The following is a 27,291-nucleotide window of genomic DNA, read 5'->3' as shown; positions in this document are numbered from 1 at the left end:
ACTGATGCTCTGGGGTTCGCAGCTGTTTGGTGGGTGCCACAGTTGTAGATTTTCCGGTTTCAGATAACATCCTCTTTCCCCTTCAAGATGGCGTGGTCTCCGCATCTGAGCCGGTGGCTCCAGAAGGGAACCCAGCAGCAGTGAGGGTTGCCCAGTCAGGGGACCCCCATCCAGCAGTCCCCCATCTTCTCCTGGAGTATAGCTGTCCCTTAACTCTCCAACAGACACTCCCTGTGAGACCCTCAGCTGTTCTTTCTATCTGCTCCGGGACAAGGCTCGGGACATGTCTGTCTATTCCACTTCCATTTTTCCACACCCCTCTTTTTTGCTCTTATAGCTGCATGTGGCTGGTATAACAGGAAGAGCTTGGGGTAGCTTCCTTTTCAGTTGGAATTTCTTCTAATTATTTATACACAAATTGTGTTACTAAGACATTGCTGGCTTTAAGATCACTGGAGAGGAAGGCCCAGGACTGGGATATTGACTAAAAAGAAGGTCTGGCAAAGTTAAGGTAAGGAGAAGCTAAGTTAAGGTAAGGCGAATCAGTTGTGCAGTGTGGCCCAGGGACCAAGTCTAGCTAGGGAAATCATTTAGGGCAGGGATCAGAAACCAGGTGTCAGAGTCTGCAGGTGTTTCTCTATTTAAAACTAACAACTTGGTTGGAGCTTTTGGTCTGTCTTGCTCCACACTGTCCATTTTCATGGGTCTCTTTTCGATTATGGTAGTCGAGAAGAAATGAGCATCTACCCTGAGATCTGATCTGATTGAGTCAGGAAGAAAGTTGTTGGTTTGATATAGGAGAATGGATAGGACTCTTTTGATGCAACACATCTGTAGCTGGAAAACACTCTGCTGGTAGCAGAGATCACTAAATGAGGACTATCTTTCATCATATTTAAATAATTTGCTCCAAGCTTAAAAGTCTATAGGCAGAAATTGGGATTCTTAACCTTCTAAGTTTTAAAGACATTTTTTTGATGAAAAGTGAAGCCTGAACAAAGTATTTGCTTTAACTAAATGATTGCAGTTAATTTCTTATAAAGAAACACAGAAGCACACATTAACTTAAAATAAGCTCACACTGTTGTTTCTTGTAGTACAGCCAGAAAAACCAGTAACAAGCTGTCTCCTTCAAAATCACATCCCTGGATAATATTCGAGCAACCTGGACAATTTAAGTACATCCACAGGAAAAACAATTTGAATTAAATTAGAAATCATATTTGCTAATTTCATTTTAAAAACATTTTTATTGATTTCAGAGAGGAAGGGAGGTAGAGAGATAGAAACATCAATGATGAGAGAGAATTATTGATCGGCTGCCTCCTGCATGCCCCACACTGGGGATCCATTCTGAATCTGGGCATGTACCCTGACTGGGAATTGAACCCTGACCTCCTGGTTCGTAGGTCAACACTCAATCACTGAGCCATGCCAGTGGGCTACTAATTTCTTTTCTGCCATTGCAAAGTTGCTTTGTATTCTCAGAGGCTGAGTAGCATTGGTTGAGAAGGTGTGTGGCATTAGTGATTCAGATAAATAGTAGTAACCATTTTTGGAGCCACAGCTAATCTGGAACCACAAAAGGATTTTTTTGGGGGGTGCGGGTAATTGTTGGGATCTTGGTAAATTCGATGCATGCTGAGCTTAAAGGAATTTAAGTTTCAATTAAAAAAAACACACTTTGTTGTTTAGGCAAAATTACCTTTTTAATGTATAGGGCTTTTATTTTGTTGTTGCTATTCTCACCTGAGAATATTTTTTCCATTGATTTTTTAGAGAGAGTGGAAGGGAGAGAGAAGAGAGAGAAAGACAGAGAAAGAAACATCGATGTGAGAGAGACACATCAATTGGTTGCTTCCTGCAGGACCAGATCAGGACCAGATCTCAGGGTAGATGCCCATTTCTTTTTGAACCTGCAACCCAGGTACATGCCCTTGATTGGGAATCAAATCTTTCGGTGCACGGGCCGATACTTGATCCACTGAGCAACATCAGCCAGGGCTGTATAGTTTTAAATCAAATTTTAGTCTACTCTGGCATTTTATCCAAAATTGAACTTAATAATAATGTTATTTTTATTTTTTCTGAGAAATAATAGGTATAAAATATAAGCACTTTAACCTCAAATAGATTTGATTTTTTAAAAAATAGATAGTACCATTTAGTTGTGTGGATAAAGATAGCATTATACAGGAGAAATAGAGTGGATTTAGTTATTATTCAATTTAGCATTCTCCAAAGAGTTGAATAATATTATTGGATAATAACTAAATCCACCTTTTTCTTCTATATTCATGCTTATATTAAGTGATTTTAGTGTTCCCAGCCTTAGTTATTTTATTCATGTTGTGGAAAAATACCATTTCTATTCTCCAAGAGGTTAGTTATACTGTTAAGAGAAGAAGGACTAGAAATGTTCTGTGGAGCGCATTTCCTTTCTTCTCAAGACTTGGTCCACTTGAGAGTTTTCCAAGATAGAGAGGTATCTGCTGTCTTTCTTCCTCCTTAATAAACAAGGAAGGCTGGACCAAGAGGTGTGGTTTGAGGTTCCTTCCTTCCCCTGCTTCATCCCACCTTGTTTCCTTCCATCTACTTACCTCTAATTCCAAAGAAAGAAATGGAAGTTGGCACACTGTGTGATCCTTGACACCTATTTAAATGGCAGTTCAGCATGACATGGAGCTAGCTGTGTGCTGTTCACTTTAAGAGGAACTGAAAGGTAATCTTACAGCCACTTCTGAAGGGGAAGATGGGATAATACAATTTTTTGATTTTTTAAAATGGAGCCAAAGGAATAATTTGGAGATACTTTTGTATATTTTAGATTAAGAACAGACTGACATACCTCAATGTGGGGTTGGGGGGATGAGAAGAGTTAAACCAAAGAACTTATATACTTATATGCATAACCCATGGACATGGGTAATAGGGTAGTGAAGACCTGGGGGTGGGTGGGTAGGGGCTAAGAAGAGGAGGGGAGGGGGGAAACTGGATTTATCTGTAATAATATCAATAATAAAAATATATTTTTAAAAAAGTATGCCTCCTGTGGAAGAAATTAAATAAGTTAAGTGTACCAATTCCAATGATTCTGACACCCTAGCACAAAACTGGGATTATAGAGAAATTCTGGGGTGATGCCCCAGTAGGTCATCTTTTGGTATGTATTTGAAGATTCCCAGAACTCCTCTGTTAATTGGAAGTTTTGTTTACCTAGCAACTGTGGGTAAGGTTGCCTACTGAATGGCATTTCAAAAAATTCAGATTTAAGGTTCCCTATTTTGCTTTATTTCTGTTATGAGTCTATCACTTCTATCATAAATTCACACGGAAAAGTGATTTTTCAGCTACTAAGGTATTTGTGTGTGTGCGTGTGTGCGCGCGTGTGTGTGTGTGTGTGTGTGTGTGTACTAGAGGCCCGGTGCACGAATTTGTGCATGGGTGGGGTCCCTCTGGGTGGCCTGCAGGGATCGGGCTGAAACCCACAGTCCAACGCTGCCTGCAGATCCTACCTGCCGCTCCTGCTCATGCCAGCCCCACTGTGCCTGCTGCGGGCTCGTGCCCAATCAGTCCCAATTGGGAGAGGCTTGCGCTGCCACAGCAGCACTCGCCAGCCATGAGCCCTGTGTCTGGCGCCCTCCCAAGGGGAGTGGCCTGTGGGATCAGGCTGAAACTGACTCTCCAACATCCCCCAAGGGGTCCCGGATTGCGAGAAGGTACAGGCCAGGCTGAGGGACCCCACTGGTGCATGCTTGGGCCGGGGAAGGGACTGCAGGAGGGCTCCAGGGCGTGTCTGGCCGATCTCGCTCAGTCCTGATCGGCTGGGCCCCAGCAGCAAGCTAACATACCAGTTGGAGCATCTGCCCCCTGGTGGTCAGCGCACATCAGAGCGACTGGCCGACCAGTTGACTGTCTGCCCTCTAGTGGTCAAAGAGTGGGTGAGCAGCCTTAGCATATTATTAGCATATTACACTTTGATTGGTTATTCGATTGTTCTGCCGTTCAGTCTATTTGCATATTACCCTTTTGTTTTATTTATATTTTAATTGATTTCAGAGAGAGGAAGGGAGAGGGAGAGAGAGTTAGAAACATCAATGATGAGAGAGAAAATCATAGATTGGCTGCCTCTTGCACACCTTGGGATCAAGCCTGAAACCTGGGCATGTGCCCTGATTGGGAATTGTTCTGTGACCTCCTGGTTCATAGGTCAACGCTGAACCACTGAGCCATGCCAGATGATATATTCCTCCCCCCCCCCCCCCAATTGACCTTCTCCCAGCCTCCCCTACCCCCATCAGATGGTATTTGTATATTTTGCCCAAGACATTACCTTTATTCTTCTCAAGGATATGTAATTGTCATCTCTGTATTGACATAGAATCAGGATCACATTACCATTAGTAACCAGTATCCTGGCAAGGCAATAAAAACGTTCTTTTGGAAAGATCCTAGGTTACAATAATTCTTTACAAAATCCAGGGAAGTTGGCTGGTTGACAGGCAGGTCAGAACCTTGGAGAGCTCTAGAGAAAGCTGTGGCAGAAACACAGCCAGATGCTTCATGGCTGCCCCAAACACACTAGGTTTTTTGAGGAGATGCCAATTCTACTTTACTTATTGACAAGATATGTATGATTTAAGGAGACAAATCCCTTTACTCAAAACATGTACTTGTAGACTAATGTGTGTATTTGTAGACTAATTTGGTGACTTGGGGTTAATGTCTTAAAGACTAGAGAAAATTTCAGTACATCTTAAAGGCCCTCCAGGCCATTTTATGATTCTGGATTCTTCTTAGCATAGCTTCTGATATCTAGGTGAAGATAGTCACAAATAGGAAGGGTAGAAGGAGCATAAGATTTCACTGAAGTATTCACTATGTATTAGACATCCATTTTTTCAAAAAAACTTTTTTTCAAATGATATCTTAGGTAAAATTTCAATGAAACCAAGACCCAGGCCAAACCAAACCAAACCAAACCAAAACAAAGAGTGGCAGAGGTGTTGTAGTTAAAGCAGGGTTTAAGAGGTCTGGAGTGACTTCTACGCAGATTACTCCAGGCACCAGCAGTAGCCACTGAACACAGGTCACAAACGACCACATTTCATCAGAGTACATTCAATTTACTTGTCAGACACAGTTGGAATACCTTTACTAGCTCATATTAATCCCAGAAATGACCTTTGATTGGTTGTCTCCTAAGCTATTCATTTGGCTGTCAGAATTAGCTTTGAATTAGCTTTTGAGTTTCTCAGAATCCAGAGTGTTCAAAGACTGAAATTAACAACTTCAAACATCATTGCAACAGTAGGCTTTGCTTATAAAGATGAAGAGAATTATTAGAATATTTTTAAATAAAGCCCCTGAGGTCCTAGTTGTTTTGGCTTAATGGACAGAACATAGGCCCAAGGACTGAAGGGTCCTGGGTTCGATTCCAGTCAAGGGCACATACCTAGGTTGCAGACTCAATCCCCGGCCCTGGTTGGGGTATGTATGGGAAGCAACCAATGGATGTGTCTTTCTCACATTGATGTTTCTCTCTTTCTGTTTCTCCCTCCCTTCCATTCTCTTTAAAAATCAATGGAAAAATATCCTTGAGTGAGGATTAACAACAACAACAACAAAGCCACTGAGGATTACAAAATGACCCTATTTAATTTTTTGCCCTACCAAAATTTATTTCTATGAGTACCCTTCAAATTGTTGTGGAGCAGAATACAACTATAATGTTCTCTCCCCTTCCATGTACCCCATTTTAAAAAATAGTTGAATCTTCTCAAAAGTAAAATCCCCAAACATTAACTCTAAGTTAATTATAACTATAAAGGATATACTATTTATACTTATTTTTATGCTATAGGGATTTCTGTGTTATATTTATATGGAGGTAGGAGTAGATTTGCTCTGTGTAGTCCCAAAGTTAGTTTCTCCTAATCCAACTTGCTTCTCAACTACCCCCAAATTCATGTTATATTAACTGTATTTTAAGAAGTTAAGAAGGTGCTATATTTTAAGGAAGTATGAAAAATGTTTAAGATAATTTCACTTAAGTTATTGTAGATGATATAGTAGAGGAGTTATACATATACAACTCTGCCCTAATGTAGAGTGTAAATTTCTGTTAATACTTGGTCCTCTTACAAATATGACAAATAGCAAATTGATTTTTGTTATCTTTTGTATTCTTCAGATAAAGTGACATTTAAACATTCATGCTATAAAAAAAAATCCATGCTGTCTAGTTACAGTTCTGTTAGAAGTGTAAAATGCCATTGGTCATTTCCTAAGATTTCCATTCAGAGGACTGTAACACAAAAGAGTTTTGGTTGAGAAAAACATAATAAATTCCTACAACTGTGACCATTACATTCTAGCATATTGCGTTAGTTTTCTGGAAATGTTCTGTGAAGCTTGGAATTTAAGAAACAGTGAGTTCAAGGTTACTTGAAGCATATTTACTTAGGATTAAATGATGCAAGATTTGTTCTCCAGAAGGCTGTGGAATTGGCTAACATTTTGTTGATCTGAAGACACAATTGAAGTCTGACATCATAAAATATGTAAATGGCAAGTGGAATTTCTTAAACTTGGAGATTGAGAAACAGTTTGAAATGAAGAATCAAGTATGCTATTCTATTTTTAAAAATTTATATTTTCCATTATGAAAGTATGTGCATATGTTATATATGTGCACATATACATATGTATATACTTGGGAAAATTTGGAAAATAGAGAAAGTATAGAAAGGAAAAACCTCTTCTAAATAACTCCCAACCATAGACATCAGTTGTTAACATTTCTTCTAGTAATATTTCTATGCATAGATGATTTTTGCTGTAGAGGGTTGGGAAGGGATAGGGATAATCAAAATTAAGATCATATAGTTGTTGTTTTTTATCTGCTTTCATTTAATATTTTAACAAAAGTACTTTCTACACTATTACACAGTGTTTGTAAACATATTGGCTCCATATTATTTTTTTATGACTATAATTGGTTTTCCAATGATTTTTTTTTTTTACCAGCATTTAGGTTATTTGCATTTCATTATAAATGACTGTATGTATATATTTTTTGTCTGTGAACCCCACTTATTTTTGTTGTTTTCTTAGAGTTCTAGAAATAGGATTTCTAGGGGATATTAGAATGATTTTTGAAAAAAGGATTAAAAAAACCCCTATATATATAAAAGCCTAAGCTACCGTTATGCTGGAATGACTGGAACTGCCAGAAAGACCGGTCGCTATGATGTGCACTGACCACCAGGGGGCAGACAATGCAGGAGCTGCCCCCAGCCCACAGGGTCTGATTGCCGATGGGGCCTGCTGGCCAACCTCCTGGTCTCTCCCCCTGGCCGGCAGGCCCCAATTGCCTGATTGGGGCCAGGCCCCTGGGCTGGTACGGGGAACTCAGAGATGGGTGGTAGCAGATGCAGCCCCTTTCCCAGGGGCCCCAGGGCCGGCTCCCTCCTCGGGGCGGTAGCCAACCTCCCAGGTCTCTCCCCACATCTGGCAGGCCCCAATTGGTCCCCCGCCCGCCTGCTGTGGTGGCAGTGAGTCCCTCCCACTGGCCGACAGGCCCCGATTGCCTGAGATATAATTGACATAACATTATATTAGTTTTGGGTGTACACATTTTGATTTAATATATGTATATGTTGGGAAAATATCCTATAATTTTTAGTAATATTTCTAATTTATTTCTGTACTTTATCTTTTAATTAATTGAAAACTCTTGTATAAGCTTTAATTACATTTTTTAAATTGATTTCAGAGAGTAATGGAGAGGGATCAATGATGAGAGAGAACCATTGATCAGCTGCCTCCTGCCCCACACTGGGGATCAAGCCTGCAACCCGGGCATGTGCACTGACTGGGAATCGAACTGTGACCTCCTGGTTCATTGGTTGATGCTCAATCACTAAGCAACACTGGTCAGGCTATAAGCTTTAATTTTTTAGAAGAATTTATTTCTCCTGTAGAAGATTTCCCCCTCCATTATTAGACAGTGATGGTCCTAGGACTCATTTGCTAAGTTACTTATTTTCCTTCTTCATCTCTCCATAGATATGAACCTAGTGCATGTTTCCCAACATTTTCATTTATTGGTGTCCTTGTATATGAATTTGCTTCAGCATGGCTGAGAAGCCATGTTTTGAATAAGTGAGACATGAAATGGGGTGAGCTAGGCATCTGAAAACATTATCCCTCTCTATATTGCTGACAATAAAGAAGCTCAAAAAGGAGTTGAGAATTAGTTGGGCTTTTTAAAGTTCGTGGGGTTATTAATTAGGGGAGATAAAATGTGTGGTGGAGTGTATTTAAGAGAGAGAAATGTGGGAAGGTTGGGGTCGCATGAGCAGGAGCATCCCTCAAGTCAGGCATCCTGGACAGAAAAGCCAAAGTGGGGAGTCAGAATTATCACTAGACGTGAGATAGGTCGTAACTGCACAGAGGCTGGTGCCAGTTCTTTGGTTAGAAAACGATACTTCAGTAAACTGAATGCGGGTTGACAGGTCTACATTCTACATTGTCAGTTGTCTACACTTGAGTACCAGCCGTTATTCCATCTCTGGTTAACCAGTCTTTAAAAAGAATTGGCATAATACCTTCCCTGAACTGCTTCATAGGTGTTTAGTGAGACTGCATAAGGTTTCATAAGAGTAGCTAATTCTTTTGTTTTTGCTATTTTATCACTTTCTCTCTTTTTCTTTGTTAATCCTTACCTGAGGATATTTTTCCATTATTATTATTGTTATTTTTAAAGAGAGTGGAAGGGAGAGGGAGAGACACACAGAGAGAAATATTGACGTGAAAGAGACACATCGATTGGTTGCCTCCTGCACACGCCCTGACCAGGGCTGGGCATTGAGCTTGCAACCAAGATACGTGCCCTTGACCGGAATCAAACCTGGGACCCTTTAGTCTGTAGGCAATGCTATATCCACTGAGCCAAACTGGCCAGGGCTAGCACTTTCTCTTAATGTATTTTTCATTACTCATTATTGAAATCTCTTTTCTATTCTCTTTGTTAATATATTATGAATCCTATGCCTACTCTTCATGGCCATTCTCATTTCAAATTTCTTCTTTCATGCACTACCAAAAAGTACAGTAAGAGCTTTGCGAATAGAGAAATACTTATTTTTCTGTTTTTCACAATTTATTCCCCTGTCCCTTTTTCCTGAAGAAGCTTTGGGCATTTTTCTCTCTCTCCTACTCAAGATAGTGAAAGCTCTAATATACTGCATTGCTAGACCTGTTTTTAAAATGTGTTCTAGGCTTAGGAAGTGACCAAAATCTAGTATACCTTCTGTGGTCTCTTCTTCTAGGCAAAGTGGTTCAAACCACAAATGACCTAATAAGTAAGAGTAGTCATGTAGCGATAGTAGAGGACATTTTATCTCACTAAGCAGATCTGTATCTCCCTTGATGGGGATGTTTTTCAGCTAAGTCATTTCCCAGGGAAGTGTGCATTTAATGGCCAAAGAGGTCAGATGCATTTTCATGTATCGGGAGATTGTATTTTAATGGAAAGGGACTGGTTGGCCTGTCTTTACTATGCATTTAACAATTAGGTTGAATCAATTGAAATGAATTCAAATTGGTAAGCGATGTTTGCCAGTTTATATGCTTTCATAATTTTTTTTTTTTTGGTATGTGTGTATAGATAATAGCCTTTAACTTGCAGAGAGCTAAAGAGAAATGATTGAATTACAAAAGCTTTTTTTTTTTTTTTAATGAAGCAACTGAAGCTTTTTGTTTTTGTACTGGAACAAGGACTTAAAAGGAATACTTAACCAAGAAATGGAATGTTGTGTATTTTTTCTATTTATTAATGTTTGATTGATCTCTGAAGAAAATCCATCCCAAACTACATAGTGATCATTTTGTTTTATACTATGTTGTTATTATCCTATTTATATTTTGAGGAGCTCAAAAGTGAGCACAGGACTTTGTACTCTTGATCAAATTACTTCATAGTAAGAGGCCTCTTTCAGTCACTGTATGATGCTGAAGCTGTAATTTTTTTCTGTTCATCAAGTCTTAATTTAAACATCCCTTTAGACCTATCTTTCCTATAAATAAAAGCACATTTCATGATTTTTAGTCCCTATAAATTCATACACTCTGTAGAACAGAGTAATTATTATTCCTTTAAAGGATGCATTTCTTTAACTTTTGTTTGTCTTCTTTTGATAGAAGACTTTTCTGGTGAGATTGGTCAGTGATATTAATGAATGTGATTTTTTTTTTTGATATTGTGTAAATGAAACATGTCAACATTTGGAAGATCTGCATAACTCAGTGAATCAGTACTTTCTAAATAACCAATGCATGACGGTACAAAATCATACAAGAGCAAAAGATCCATTTAAAGTCTACATGAAATAAGTCAGACAGAGAAAGACAAATATATGATTTCACTTATATGTGGAATCTAAAAAAACCAAAATAAACTCAGAAACATAGAGAACAAAGTGATGGATGGGGGAGTGGGTGAAAAAAAATGAAGAGATTTAAGAAGTACAAATTGCCAGCTATAAAAACAGTCATGGGAATGTGAAGTACAGCATAGGGAATATATAGTCAATAATATTGTAATGACTATGTATGGTGTCAGATAGGTACTAGACTTGTCGGGTTGATCACTTTGGAAGTTATGTAAATGTCTAATCACTATGTTGTACAACTGAAACTAATACAATATTGTATGTCAACTCTAACTGAAAAATTTTAAAAGTGCAGGGTAGACAAATGGAATTTAATGTAAGAACATGAAATGTTTATTAATATACCTTCAGATTTCACATTGCAGCTAACCTTTAAGAAACTACTACTGTTGAGTTTTGGTATAGTATCAAATAAGAATATCCAGAATTATTTGAAAGGCTATTAAAAATACTCCTCTCTTTCAATGTACAGTTGAGTGAAGCTGGATTTTCTTTATATACTTCAGCCAAAACAACATATTGCAACATTGAATTTTGTAAAAGCATATAGGGAAGTCCAGCTTTTTAAAAAGCCAGACACAGAGATTTGCAAGAATGTAAAACAATGTCATGCTTCTCACTATTTTTTCAGGAAATATAGTTATCTCATTAAAATGTTTTTATATTAACATGTAGTAGGATTGTTTTTTAAAAATGAATTAATAATTTAAAAGTTTTTAATTTCTCAGTTTTCATTTTACTATAGTAAATTTAATTATATAATTCATATATGGAGAAGCCAGGATCCTTAATACTTTTTAAGACTGTCAAAGGTACCTGAGACCAAACTGTGTAAGAACACCTGGTGTAGTGCTTAAAGAGGAACATGGAGTCAAATTGCTTGTCAGAAACCCAGCTTTATTGTTTGATAGCTCTGTGACCTTGGATAAGATATTGAACTACTTTTTGCCGCACTTTCCTCATCTATAAAATGATATAATAATACATGGAGGTGTGGCAGGTGTTCTTTCATGCTGCTACCAAGGAAAATGTCAGTTCTTTTCTCTAATCACCCAGCCCCAGCTTTGAAATTCATGCCTTCAGACTATACGACCCACCAATCCCTCCTTGTTGTTATCTTTAGACCTTCATCGAAGATTTAAGCACATGGCTTGTTATTACTCTGCATTATTATGCTTGCCATGGTTTCAGGTGATTTAATGTTCATATAAATAACCCTTTCAACACCCTGGCCTCTCAGTCAGTCCCTGACTTCTTTTCCTTCAGTGATCTCGTCCTCCTCTCTACCTTAGCCAGGCGCACTCTTAGCCAGATCTTGTTAATACCAGTTACAGATCACCTCCATCATCTCAGTTTCAAATGTCTCATTCTCTGACCACACCTCCTGTCTTTCCAATTCATTCTTTTTAGTATATCAACTCCAACATTTTTTTAGCTCACCAGGACTATAGGTCCTACCACCGTTTCACTAACTCTCACTTCCATTATGAACTTGGCTTTTTTCTGACTTAAAGTGCATGGTTCATAATTACAATAATTGTTTTGCAAACTCTCTAAGATCTCTTGCCCCTCTTTCTGTCTATTGTACTTGTCTGGGAAAATCTCAACCTTTGTTAAACTCAAATTCCTCCCATTCCACATTGCACCCAGACTGTGGAATTTATGCTAAGTGGTCTCACTTAATAATCATACTTCCAACCTCAGTGGAGCTTTTATTTTTTTTAATATATTTTTTATTGATATTTTACAGAGAAGAAGGGAGAGGGATAGAGAGCTAGAAACATCGATGAGAGAGAAACATTGATCAGCTGCCTCCTGCACACTTCCCACTGGGGATGTGCCCGCAACCAAGGTACATGCCCTCAACCGGAATTGAACCCGGGACCCTTCAGTCCGCAGGCCGACGCTCTATCCACTGAGCCAAACCGGTTTCGGCCTTCAGTGGAGCTTTTAGCGCGATGTGGAATTCCTCTTAATTTCCTCAGTCCATTTATTTTTCTGAATGATTCTTCTAAATGACTATTTCACACTTCTCAAACTTTTAATGTCCATTCCTTCTTTCTCACTCTCAGCTGATGACCTTCCTTCCTGCTTCAGGAGATAATATCAGCTCTCCAGAGAGAACCGCCACAAGCTTCTCTCACCACATGGAATGGCCTGCCTGCATTCCCACTCATCTAGTTTGACTTTTCTCCTTTCCCTTTGAATGGATTCTCTGCTTATTTCCAAGGCCAACACTCTATGAGATCCCATGGTTAGCTCCCTATTTACTATGTTCTCTCCTGGGATTCTGCTTCCCCACCTTGCATCATCACGTTTACCCCCTCTCGACACCGACATTCCATTAGGCTACAAATATCTGAGCAAAACTTTCCCGTGAACCCCACACTCCTCTCTAGTTACTAGACTGAATTGTCGGTGTAGCTGTCCGCTATTGCATTCTGCCCATTCTCTATTAAACCCTCAGCAATCAAGCTCTACTTCACCAAGTAACACTTGTTGAGGACAGGATTGACCTGAGTGTCGCTAGACCCAGTAATCAGTTCTCAGGTCTCGTCTTACTTATCAACATCATTTGACACAGTCTGATCGCTTCTTTCTCTTGAAGAACTTCCTTCATTAGGCTTCTGGGATGCATGCTCTATTTTTCTGAGTAGCATTTATCACCATCTGACATATTTCCTTATTTGTTTATTTTGGCTACTAAAATGTAAGCTCCTTGAGAGCAAGGGTTTGGCTTGTTCTCATCTCTGCCAAGAACAGTGGCGCATACATAATAGGCACTTGGTAAATAATGGTTGAATGAATGAAAGTCAGTTTAAAAATAGTATATACTTACCAGCTCTTCCCTCATTTCTAGCCCCTTTCCTGGTCATAAGCTCTCACAGCCATTTTCTTGCTCTTTTTTCTCAGAATCTTACATTTCCTAATTGTATTTTCCCTCATCTCTGCTCCATTCCTATCTTTTTCAGGCTGAACCATCACCATTATGCTTATATTTCTGTGGGGCTCTAGTGTTTACAGAACATTTATTTATATCTGGTATCACAGATGGTCTGTGGATCTGAATTGATGCCATTAGCATATAATGCTGAATTTAGGTGCAGATTAAAAAAATAAAATTATAAATGAGTAAGAAACAAATTAAGTCTTCCAGAGCTAAAATTATATCTTCTAGGATATTTAGGTTTATTGTTTATTACTATCCTGCTTTACACTTTCCTGTTTCTGGCTACTCATGATGGAATTTCTCTTGATTTTCTGCGAGGGTTTTTAGAAGGCAGGAGAAATTGCCAAGCTGAAAAGAGTTTTCTAACTTCAGCTCTGAGTTTATCACTAAGAGTAGTATGCATCTCTTAGCATTTCATCATTCTTTCCCTCTATATTGATGTGCTACTGTATGCTGGATTTGTATGAAAATTCATTTTTAACTGGCCTTTTATTTATGGCTTCTACAGAACCTTGCCTCCTGGAATCCTTCAAATCCCGAATGTCTCTTACTTGTGGTGAAGGAACTTGTGCAGCAATATCACCAATTTCAATGCAGCCGTCTCCGCGAGAGCTCCCGCCTCATGTTCGAATACCAGACATTGCTAGAAGAGCCCCAGTATGGAGAGAACATGGAAATTTATGCTGGGAAAAAAAATAACTGGGTAAGGTTTTTGAGAATGGGGAAAAATATACTTAATCTGTAATAAAATAAAATAATCAATTTAGATATCTATATATATAAAAGCCAAGCGACCAGAACGACCGGTCGCCATGACACGCACTGCTGATGGCCAACCGGCCTGATGAGGGCGGGGCTGGCTGGCCAACCTTCTGTGACCCCTCCCTCTGGCCAGCCCTGACTGGCCCCAATTGGGGTGGGCTGTCCGGACCCCACCTGTGCACGAATTCATCTAGTTATAATAAACCCTAGCCATTTCTTTAGATAGACATGGTTCAGGTTGCCTACATAAGTTCTCATAATTTAGAATTTAAAGGGACCTTGATGTTTATCTGGTTCATTGTTTCTCAGAGTTATCACGTGGGAAATTTGTAAAATTGGGAGTCTCACATCCCCAGCCCCAAGTATTCAGAAACCAGGTTTTGATGCAGGTGGTTCATAGGCCACATTTTGAGACACTGGCAAGTTTCCCTTTCTTTCTTTTTTTAAACATCTTTATTGTTGAAAGTATTACATATGTCCCCTTTTCCCCACTCCATTTACCTCTTCCAGGCCATGCCCCCTACCCCAGGCCTTCACCACCTTATTGTCTGTGTCCAGACCTCCTTTAGTATCCCAGTCAGATATGAGAGGTTAACTCTGGAGATAGCTAGTTTATATGGAGCCTTTTGTAATTTCTTTGTATAGTTTATGTTATATGATCCTTTCTTTAAAAAATATTTTTATTGATTTCAGAGGAAGGGAGAGGGAGAGAGAGAGATAGAAACATCAGTGATGAGAGAGAATCATTGCTTGGTTGCCTCCTGCACACCCCCTACTAGGGATCAAGCTTGCAACCCAGGCATGTGCCCTGACCAGGAATTGAACCATGACCTCTTGGTTCATGGGTCGACACTTAACCACTGAACCACACTGGCCAGGCTTGTATAATCCTTTTGAAATGCAAGTCAGATCATATCACTCTTCAGCCTAGAACTTTCATACTGGTATACCTCTCTTTGACTCTCATGTTAAAAGCCAGTGGCATAAAATGCTCTACATCAGGCATCCTCAAACTACGGCCTGCGGGCCACATGCGGCCCGCCGAGGACATTTATCCGGCACGCCGGGTGCCGCTGCCTGTCCTGCTTAGCAGCCGACTCGTCCTGGGCCCACAGTGCGCATAGGAATTTGTTCATAGTTTTTTTTTTTTTTTAACTATAGTCCGGCCCTCCAACCGTCTGAGGGACAGTGAACTGGCCCCCTGTTTAAAAAGTTTGAGGACCCCTGCTCTACATGATTTCTATCACCACCATCCTTTATTCGTCATTAATTCCCTCATTTCATCTCCTACCTTCCTATTAAAAATATTCAGCTCTAGCCAACCCTTTGCTGTGCTGCAGACACACCAGGTATGCTTGTGCTGTAGGCTTTGTATATATAGCTTTCCTGTTGTATGGTGTAGTTCCCCTAAATATTTGCATGCCTAATACCCTTCCTTATAGTGTTTAGTCATTTGTCATAGTCTCAGCCATGCCTGTGTTAACATGCATGGTTTTCTTAAACAACTTTTTTGAGTTATAATTTACATACCATAAATTCACTTGTGTTAAGTGTATAATGCATTGATTTTTAACACATTTGCTGAGTTGAGCAACCACAAACACAATTCAGTTTTTTAATGATTTCATCACCCCGTAAGGTTCCTCATGCCATTTACAGTTAATCCTATCCCTGTCTCCAGACCTGGGTAACCACTAAACTAGTTTCTGCTGTATAGATGTTCTTTTCTGAACATTCATATAATGGAATCATATAATATGTAGTCTTTTGTAACTGGCATCTTTCTCTTAATCCATTTGCGGTTCATCCATGTTGTAGCATGTCTTAGCACTTCGTTTCTTTTTGTGGTTGACTGATACTCTATTGGATAGACATACCACATTTTGTTTATCCATTCACCAACCGATGGCCATTTGGGTTTTAACATTTTAACTGTTAGGAATAATGCTGTAAGCATTCACTTGCAAGTCTTTGTAACACCTCTTTTTAAAAGGGCAATTCGTACCCCTTCACCTGTACCCTGCTCTACGTTTTTGCATCTCTTTTTAACATACCATATGATTAATATATTGTATTAATTATATGTTGCTGCATTAGATAATTATTCTAGAAACTAGTGGTTTAAAACAATATTTATTTTTATTTTTTGCATGTTAGTATTTTATTTTTTATTATTGTTCTTAAATTTATTCTTATTGTTCAAAGAATTACAGATGTCCCCTTTTTCCCACCAGTGAACCCCCCTCATCCCCTTCCTCCCACACCCTCACTGCACTATTGTCTGTGTCCATGGGTTATGCATATATGCATATAAGTTCTTCAGTTAATCTCTGCCCGCCCTGCCCCCTTCCCTCTGAGATAAAACAACATTGGTTATCATAGTTTTTGTTTGTCAGTAGTCTATGTAGACTCTCTGCTTAGAGTCTCTCACAAGCTGCACTCAAGGTATTGGCCAGGGCTGCAGTCATCTGAAGACTCACCTGGAGATTAATCCATTCTCAGCTCATTCATGAGGCTGTTGGTACCATTCAGTTCAGTGCTGGCTGTTGGCTGGAGGCTGCCCTCAGCTCCTTGCCTCTTCACAGGGCCTCTCCCCAGGGCAGCTCATAGCATGGCAGCTGGCTTCATCAGAGCAGTCAGTCAGGAGAGCGAGAGTGTGGGCAAGACAGAGTCACATTCTTTCTAACCTAATCTCAGAAGAGACATCTCATCATCTTTGCTGTATCCTATTTGTTAAGTCCAGTCTACATATAGGGAGGAATGACATAAGAGTACGACTACCAGGGACTATTGGAAGCCACCTAGAAGCAGCCTACACATTTACTTATGTTTATTGCTTGTCTGTCTCTTACACTGGGATATAAATTCCATGGAGGCAGGGATCTTTGTTCTGTTCGTCCTATATCAGAAACACCCAGAACAATGCCTGCCACATTGTTTACTCTCTATCAACATTAGTTGAATAAGTATGTTAATAAACTCTCTAGTCTAGTTAAGCACAGAATAAGTTTAGGTTCCCTTCTCAGTGCTAATTCTTTTAGGTTTTACTTAGTCTTCCTTTACTTAGGTTAAATATGCCTCCTCTGTCTTATTCTTCAGCTTTTTCTTAAAAGGACAGTTTCCAAGGTCTTATACATGATTAATGCCTTTGAACTAGTAGGATTAAAGTTTATTCTTGTTACAAATCATATTGTTTATTCAGTTCAAGGTTGTTTTTGTTTTGTTTTGTAAATATAGTTTGTTATTTTATTGTGGTAAAAGATATATAAAATTAAATTTACCTTCGTAACTATTTATATCAAAATTGTAAGTTTGAACCTCTTAATTGCTTTCAACTTTTTGCCCAGTCCTCCTCTGCCCAACCCTCTGGCAGCTATCAGTTCTCTGTTATGAGTCTGTTTGTTTTCTTTGCTCATTTGTTTAGTTTTTTAGATTCCACATGTAAGTGAAATGATAGAGTATTTGTCTTTCTCTGACTTATTTTATTTAGTATAAGTAAGTCCATATTCTAGATCAATCCATATTGTTGAAAATGGCAAGATTTTATTCATTTTCATGGCTTCATAATAATCCAGTGTGTGTGTGTGTGTGTGTGTGTGTGTGTGTGTGTGTGTGTGTACGTATATAACCACTTCTCTATCCATTCATCTATCAGTGGATACCTAGTTGGCTTCCATATCTTGGTTATTGTAAATAATGTTGCATTGAATATAGGGGTGCATATATCTTTTTGAATTCATGTTTCACTTTCTTTGGATAAGCACCCAGAAGTGGAATTTCTAGGTCCTTCTTTGTCTTTTGTTATAACCTTTGTTTTAAAGTTTATTTTGCTTATAAGTATTGCTATTCCAGCTTTTAAAAAAATTTTCATTTTCATGAAATATCTTTTTCCATCCATTTACTTTCAGTCAGTGTGTGTCTTTTGTTCTGAAATGAGTCTCATGTGGGTAGAATATGTAATGGTCTTTTTTGTTGTTTTTAATCCATTCAGCCATCTACTTGTGTCTTTTGAATGGAGCACTTAGTCCATTTACACCTAAAGTATTTGTTGAGCCCGGCTGGCATGGCTCAGTGGTTGATGTCTACCTATGAACCAGGATATCACGGTTTGATTCCCGGTCAGGGTACATGCCCAGGTTGCAGGTTTAATCCCCAGTGGAGGGGCATGCAGGAGGCAGACAATCAATGATTCTCTCTCATCATTGTTGTTTCTATCTCTCCCTCTCCCTTCCTCTCTGAAATCAATAAAAATATTAAAAAAGTATTTGTTGATAGGTATGTACTTATTACCATTTTTTATTGTTTTCATACTAGTTTTATAAATGGTTGGTCTACTACTTTTTCGATATGTTTGCCTTTACTAGTGAGAGTTTTTCTTTCATATATTTTATTTCTAGTTTGGCCTTTTCTTTTCCACTTAAAGAATTTTCTTTAACATTTCTTTTAAAAATAAATATATTTTTACTGACTTCGGAGAGGAGGGAGAGGGATAGAGAGATAGAAACATTGATCAGAGAGGAACATCATCGATTACCTGTCTCCTGAATGCCCCCTACTGGGGATCAAGCCTGTAACCTGGGCATGTGCCCTGACCAGAATCGAACTGTGACCTCCTGGTTCATAGGTCGACGCTCAACCACTGAGCCACACCAGCTGAGCATAACATTTCTTGTGATGCTGATATCGTGGTGACGAACTTCACATTTTGCTCGTCTGGGAAATTCTTGATCTCCTTCAGTTCTGAATGATAACCTTGCCAGATAGATTATTCTTGATTGTAGGCATTTTCCCTTTCATCATGTTGACTATATCATTTATACTTAGAATATTTGCAGTGCCTTTATAGGCCCTGACACATTTTAGGCTCTTAACCTATAGCAGTGAATGGATGAATACATCTTGAGCCTTAGGTTGAGCTCTGACTCTATTATTCTCTCAATTATTGTAGGCAAGTTTTTTGACTATTCCAAGCCTCAGTTTTCTCATTTCTAAAATAGGTATAAATGAATTAGATCTACTGAGCAGGATTTGGGGAATAATTAAACAGCATTAGAACTTAGAACAATCTTAGAACACCTTTTTGTAAAGTATGAGATGTTCTAATTAGCCTAACTTTGGCTTTCCTTTTTACATGCAGTAGATAATTATGCATTTGCCAAGGAACAATATCCAGACTTAGCCTATTGGTTGTCGGAGTCCATTTGAAGAATCACCCTTATCAGGCTGTCACCCAGCTAAATTATAGCCACTCTTGAGTATTTCTTAGCTTTTAGCTATCTAAGTGGTAAGAGCAGTTAATTTCAGATGAAAGCTTGTGACAGGAAACAGTCTCTAAGAAAGTAAAATTCCCCTTTACAGAGCAACCTGGATTTGGAATCCATTCTGCATAAGATGCTTACCTGTCACTTCCAAAAGGGGGAGGGAACTATGACACAGCTGCTATTACCAGGAGAAAATCTTAGACCTAATACATTGCCCAAACTCAGTGTTGTTGGCTTGTTACTTGCCAATGTACTATAACTTGAAAGAAGGAAGGATGCACGTATTTATTGCTAATGCTGGGGAAATTGCCATTGAGGCAGTTGGCAGAATGGCTGACATTTTAACAGTCATAGGTCAGATAATTTTCTACATCTATCCAAGAGAGGATTTGACCAAGGATTGAAAAAAAAAAATCAAATTATTCTGTTCACTTGGCTGCATCTAAATGTCTCATTTTCAGCTTACAGGAAAGATTGCTATGGAAGCAGTCTGACATTACCACAGAGTGACCATAATTTGCTTGAATAACTTGGAACTTCAAGTGTAAAAACACGGGAAAAGTCATTGTTGGAGGTGGAACTCAGAAAGGATTTCTGACTTATGTTTTGCTCCTCATATCATGTTTATAATTGAACTTTTATAGTAAGATATGTTTTAAATCACTATTTACTCAATTTCCCAGAGGAAGATTACCTTACAGCTCACAAGGAAAATCAGGGTAAAACTGAAAATGGAATTCTTGCCTAGTTTCTGATGTTTCCAATGTTATTAGAAACAAGTGCTGTTTTATTTAGTCTCTCAACAGCAAAATAAAGAATGTATAGTAGGCTTGAAAGTTGGAGATCATAAAGTACTCTTTATGGTTTCTGTTAGATCAAATTCTCTTCACAGCATTAAGATTCATTTATTACGAATTTAGTTGTATAAATCAGTCTGTTGCCAATAAACATACATTTATACTAGTTCTAGGACCAACATTTTGAGAAGGGATAATGTAGGGATCATCGAGCATTTTTCAAAAAACATATTTTTGATTTTTGAGAGGAAGGGGGAAGGAGAGAGAGAGATGGAAATATCAATGATGAGAGAAAATAATTGATTGGCTGCCTCCGGCACATCCCACTTTGGGGATCGAGCCTGCAACCCGGGCATGTGCCCTGACCGGAATCAAACCATGACCTTCTGGTTCATAGGACGACGCTCAACCACTGAGCCACGCTGGCCAGGCTCATCTGAGCATTTTTAAAAGAATGTTGGTCTGAAATAGCTGGTAGAATAAAAATATATTGTACAAACTAAAAAAGGGCAAAAGAACTAAAGTTCTGTTCATGTACTAAAATAACTAGCAGTTCAAATGAGTCCAAGTGCTAAATATGCAATTATTTTCCTGATTACCTTATATGTACAAGAGTTCTTATAATTTTTTAAATCCCACATTTCACTCCTTTTGTTATTTAAAAATATAAGACCCATTGAGTCTAAGAAATGCAAAGTTTTGAGATTGCCATTTTAACTTACAGATTGACATTTTAGACTAGTGGGTAGAAATGGCTACTTGTAACTTGGTATGTTGTTTGTCTCTAAAATTTGAAAATGAATAAGAAATGAATGGAGTCTGACTTACTATTGTCTGTCCAACCAACCGCTTCTAATTCCTTGGTACTTTTTAAAAACCTGTGTCAACCTCCACAGGAATGACTTAACAAATGTTCCACATACATGTAGTAGCCATTTTGGTGTTCACTGATTTTATGAATGATTGTTGCACGTTCCTACAGGGGTTTGGAAATAGCTCACCTATGGAGAAGGGAGTTTCTGGGTGACCTCAGATCAGTATCAGTGCTTGTTCACTACAGTAACACTGACCCAACTCCCCTCCCCTCTGACAGCTGTCTGTCTGTTCTCTGTATCTCTGACTCTGTTTCTGTTCTGTTTGTTTGTTTATTTTGTTCACTAGATAGGATGACTTTTCTGTTCTTGTTCCAATATCCCTGACCAAACTCCAATTGGGCTGGGTGCCCCTCTTAAAAGCTCCTATTTAACTCTGTACTTTTTTTTTATGTTGCCCCTATACTTAACTCCTTTTAAAGTATGACCTCTCATACTTAAAAAAACAGACTCTCCTTGGTCCAAAGAATCACATTTAACAGGGTATGTTAGTTCTAGAGTTCTAGGAGCTCATGTTAGTTCTAAAAGCTTAACATAGCACCAAAACCACACCTTTTTAATAATCTTGAACCATAACAGAAGGTAAGAGTTTTATTAGGATCTTTCAGAGACCTCCTTCCACCCACTATGATGAGTTGTTTATATATCCTTAAGTGGTTCTTAACTATCCTCTCAGATGTTGGGATTTGAGTAGAGTGAATGTATTGATGTTTTATACTGAGTCCAGCTCTCAGCTCTCAGGTTTGGTCCTCTTTCTCACCTTTGGAGTCCTGGTGGCACAGTGCCTGCTGTGACTCTGTCTGGCTGCCTCAGCTTTGATTCTGTTCATTCATTTCTCTCATTCTGCCTTTTCTGTCACAGGGTTAAGCTTGCGGTAATGAAGAAGTGCTCTGTCCTTAGCCAGAGTTGATGTAAGTTAAAAGGTGTTGTAAGCAGTAAAACAAACAGCAAACAACTATGCAGATGGTGGTTATCATTGTGATCTTTTTGAGCTCAAGGTTTATATTTCTGTTTGCATTTTTAAGGTTTTAGGTCAGAGTTTTAAAATTAGGGCTAAGACCTTGGAGCCAGTTGCTAGGATGTTTGTAGAAATGAATGGTGCATGTTGTGGATCAACTGTAAGAAGTGTGCATGTCTACTGTGTGTGCTCATCCACTCATCCATTAAACACCTGTAAGTGTGTACTGTGTTTAAAGATATGTTTTGGGGAGCTTGAGGTGCTTGTTTTTATAAGGGGGGAAGGGAATGAAGATATTGGGAGCTCTACAGTAGTCACAATATGAAAAGATAGAAATAAACTCTTTAGAGGGGTTCTAGATTATCCCTGAAGTTCTTTGTCCAGACAACATGTAACAGTGAAACCCAACATGTCAAAATCCCAAGCTGAGCTTCAGGCTTGCAATGAGAGAGGCTGGAAGACCCAGAATCCCACCAGCTCAGCACCCATCGTTATTGCTTTTGCAAGACTTCCCTTGGAACCCCCTACGTGTCTGTACAACCCAATTGGAAAACCCCTCCTCTACACTATGGCAAAGATTTTAAAAAATGTGATTCCTTAGCTCGGCTGGTGTGGCTCAGTGGTTGAGCGGCGACTCATGAAACAGGACGTCACAGTTTCATTCCTGGTCAGAGCACGTGCCTGGGTTGTGGGCTCGGTTTCCAGTAGGGGAAATGCAGGAAACAGGCAAGCCATGATTCTCTCTCATCATTGATGGTTTTATCTCTCTCTCTCCCTTTCCCTGCCTCTCTCTGAAATCAATAAAAACATATAAAAATGTGATTCCTTAGCCTTTCCATCATAACAATTGAAATTTTTTTTCTCTAATGAGTTTTCTCTTTTTAAAAATACAAAGTATTATTGATAGCTTAGTTAAATGTTTTAAATTGCCAAACCTTTGTATATCTTTCCTATGAAGACTGGTTTATAGATAGAATCACTGAAAAATATTAGTTGATGATAATATTAACAGATTTTCAGGGAATTAAATCCTATTTGGCATATCCACTGATGAATTGCTTTATATGGGTAGAAGTTTGACCTTGTGTGCACTTCTAGAAAAATTATGAAGGCTGATGATATATGTCCTGAGCCTGTGGGTTATAAATATAGGGAGGGGCAAAGGTAGGTTTATGATTGTGAGTGCATGAAACATGGAGCTTATTCTTGTATTATTATGTATTTACTAATTATTATATTATTCATTATTATTTACCTTCTTTTGCCCACCCCTGTGTTAGTGAAGTGGTCTGAATGCTTCAGTAAAAGCAAAGGAATCAAAGGGGCAGGCCTGTCTCCTTTGGGTTTTTAAGAAACTATACATTAAGGTATTCTTTTTATACTTAAAAATAAACAAAGGTAATACTACTGCATTATAATTTTATTGCATTTATAATACAGATTTAAAAAGTTTTAATTGTACTTTTTAGTAACTAATAATTTAATACTATTTTTTTTTATCTTCTCTTACTTTTTCATCCTTTTTTTTGTTTGTTTGTTTCATGTTGTTTTACCCAAACTGAAGATGCCTATATTTTGAACAGGTTGAACTTGTGGTTTTGGCTGTAATTGTCATGTCACAATTTATTTTTTGATTTTTAATCTTATTATACCTTTCTTTCTGCAGACTGGTGAATTTTCAGCTCGTTTCCTTTTGAAGTTGCCGGTGGATTTCAGTAATATTCCCACATACCTTCTCAAGGTAAAATTATATAGTTGTCAATATGAGACTATAAATGAACTTTTTAACTAATTACATTACTCTGAATATGTATGTGATTGGTTTACCAGCATTTGTTCGGATGATTAATTCTATTAAAATACTAGAGGCCTGGTGCACGAATTTGTGCACGGGTGGGGTCTGGCCAGCCGGCCACGATGGGTGCCCATCGGGCCAGGCCAGTGGGGGGGAGGGGCTGTGGGTGGTGACCGGCTGGCCCCACTCCCGATCAGGGTGTTGGGGGCCAATTGGGGGCCGGATCAGGCTGGTTGGCTGCTGCAGTGCACATCATAGCCACCGATCGTTCTGGTTGTTCTGGTTGTTCCACTGTTCCAGTTGCTGGGCTTTTATATATATAAATTGCATGAAGATCCATTAAATTCCTTTGTTACCTAAAAGCTAAAAGAGTAGCCCTAAAAGTAATTTTGAAATGATGTTTAATTATAAGATAAAATTGGTATAAGTAAATTAAACTTTGGAAAAAACACCTTTTTATAGTCAATAACCTTCTTGGCATGAAAGATCTGTTAGAAGTTGTCTAATATACATTCTGTCTTTAAGTTGGATTGCATACTAACTATGCCTTGCTAAAGGGCATTTTATTTTCTGTACTTATGTTAGCAGTTGATCTCATAGTTGGCCCGACCTGAAGAGAACAAGAATCGAATTAGGCTAGGGTACATGGCATTCTTTATTTTTATTTTTTTAAATATTTAATATATTTTTATTGATTTCAGAGAGGAAGGGAGAGGGAGATAGAGACATCAATGATGAGAGCAAATCATTGATTGGCTGCCTCCCGCACACCCCCTACTGGGGATTGAGCCCGCAACCTGGGCATGTGCCCTGACTGGGAATAAACTCTGACCTCCTGGTTCATAGGTCGATGCTCAGCCTTTGAGCCACACTGGCCGGGCCATGACATTCTTTAAAATGAATGCAGGCAAGGTGTAGCTTGGGGAGGGATCTGCAGATGCTTTGCAGAGAAAGGTAGAATGCAAGTGGCTAGGCTGTGGTTAGGGTGAAAGAAACTAAATGGACCAGGGAGCAAGTTCTGAACTGGAAGCCTAAGACAAAGGCCTAGGTTCATCACTAGATGCAGGTTTTGGTTGTGACTGCCCTCAGTTGCATATTTCAACCTGGGGCTATATAGCTTTAGTCTAATGTACAAAAAATCTCTACCTTCCTAATTTGATGTTGTTCAACGAGTTAGCAGTGTTTATAACAGTTTAAAGAGAAGACAGAATCCTGTACAAGTTTTCCTGCATATTGTAGTGAATAAATAATCCTATCTAATAAAAGAGTAATATGCAAATTGACTATACCTTCATTACACCCACAAGCCACGCCCACCAGCCAATGAGGAGCGAGTATGCACATTAACCCAACCAAGATGGCTGCGGCCACGGAGAGAGCAGGAGGCTTGGGTTTCCCTGGCAACGGAGGAAGCCAAGCTTTCTGCCTGCCCTGGCCTGCCTTGGCCTCCGCTTAAGGCTACAAAGTTTCAATTATAGGAGATAAATAAATCCCAGATACCAGGGCCTCCGCTTGGGTTGCGGGGGCGCGTGGCCAGCCTGCAAACCACCATAGGCCACTCGCCCAGGCTGCCCCATGCCCCAAGGGAATCCCCTCCCTGATCCGGGACCCCTTCAGGGCACACCAGCCGGCCCCCACCCGTGCACCAGGCCTCTATCCTATCTAATCCTATCTAATAAAAGAATAATATGCAAATTGGCCGTCACTCCAACACACAAGATGGCTGCCCCCATGTGGACACAAGATGGCCACCACAAAATGGCCAGCAGGGGAGGGCTGTTGGGAGGCACCAGGTCTGCAAGGGAGGGCAGTTGGGGGCAACCAGGCCTGCAGGGGAGAGCAGTTGGGGGGGAACCAGGCCTTCAGGGGAGGGCAGTTAGGGGCAAACAGGCTGTCAGGGGAGTGGTTAGGGGGTGATCAGGCTGGCAGGCAGAAGTGGTTAAGGGCAATCAGGAAGGCAGGCAGGTGAGCAGTTGGGAGCCAGCAGTCCTAGATTGTGAGAGGGATGTCCCAGATTGGAGAGGGTGCAGGCTGGGCTGAGGGACACCCCCCCCCCCACCCCGTGCACGAATTTCATGCACCGGGCCTCTAGTATTAGATATTAATCTTGATAATGATTGGAAGTGTGGTCTTGTGGAATATAAATTATAGGCAATAGAAAAGATTAAGGAACGCTTTTTTAATTTTCATGTTTCATTAAGTAAAACATTGAATTTTTGTGCTTCATTACACTTTCATTTTTAGTTTCTAGTAGGCTAGTTTTCTACTCTGTATCCAGGAGTTGTGAAGTCCAAGTGAGAATGGAAGTGAGCAATTTACATTAGTTTCTCCTCACTCCTGTTGAGGAGCTGTGATTACTAAGCATAACTAATTTGGTTTCAGAACTTACTGTGCTCCATTAGAATAGCAAGCAGTTTCCTTGGAAACTCTTAGATCACAGACTCATTGACCTCCATATATTCCAGTTAAAACTCTATTTCAGACTATTTAAAACCAGATGCAGTAATATAGGAAAGTACCTTATTTATGTCATCACTTTACTCCATAATTTACAATTACAGTATCTTTGGTTTGATTTTTGGGGCCTTACCAGTTTGATTGGTTGTCTTGTTTATTTGAACTTGATGTTGCCTCTGCTCCTGTTCTTGAAGGTCAAAGGAAAAAAAAAATGTTCCTTGAATCATAATCTATCTTAAATTTTTCTTTTCAAAATCAAATTTTCCCATTTTCTTTTCCGAGACTTCTAAATTTATATTATGATGGCCTTACTTTTTTTTTGCTAGTCAAATAGGAGAAAAGTAGAATCTGTTTGGCAAATTAGAAAGTTTCTCTCCTTCCCCCAAATAAAAGTACTATGAAATGATTTTTCTCCTTTAGGTGAAATGGGTATATTGAAGCACTGATGTCTTTCTGGATCTCTTGTTCATGCAAAGAGAGTAAAACAACAAGGACCAAAAAAGAAATTTTTGTATAACACAAAACAGTAGCAAAAAAACAAAACAAAACAAACACCTGTTTAAACCTATACAATTTTATTAACAAATGTCACCCCAATAAATTCAGTTTTAGTATATTTGTTAAAAATTACAAGCTCTTGGTGATTTTTGTCATCTTATCTAGTGTTTCAGTAATCCCAACACAATAACAACAACAACAATAACAACCAACTGGCATTCCAGAAGTAACCCAGAATATCTATTGAGGGCTTTAAGATCTAAGTTCCTGAAGTTGTTGAGTCATAACCTTGGAATATTTGGCTGTACTCTTAAAAACAAAGTTTGCATTAGAAACTGCTTTACATATTATTTGCATTTGGATGCTTCTAATTTTTAATTACCAGGCTTATGACTGATAGTCTAAGTCCTAAAATAAACTCTTCAAATATCTAGGGTTAGGATACTCTTTACCAGCATCAGTGTAGTTTTACCTTGACATCCCA

General features: G+C 39.0%; 1 protein-coding gene across 2 annotated transcripts in view; it reads left to right on the top strand.

Moving 5' to 3' along the window:
• Positions 1-27,291, top strand: part of BABAM2 (BRISC and BRCA1 A complex member 2) — a 353,761-nt gene that overhangs the window by 93,398 nt on the left and 233,072 nt on the right. For both annotated transcript variants that reach the window (XM_080685108.1, XM_080685109.1), the window contains exons 5-6: positions 13,916-14,110; positions 23,724-23,798. In XM_080685108.1, coding sequence (XP_080541234.1) covers positions 13,916-14,110; positions 23,724-23,798 — 270 coding nt within the window. The remainder of the gene's footprint in view (positions 1-13,915; positions 14,111-23,723; positions 23,799-27,291) is intronic.

The sequence above is a fragment of the Plecotus auritus genome, assembly GCF_963455305.1.
Source record: "Plecotus auritus genome assembly, chromosome: 8".
Classification (NCBI taxonomy): Eukaryota; Metazoa; Chordata; class Mammalia; order Chiroptera; family Vespertilionidae; genus Plecotus; species Plecotus auritus.
This window is presented reverse-complemented; position numbering and strand designations above follow the sequence as displayed.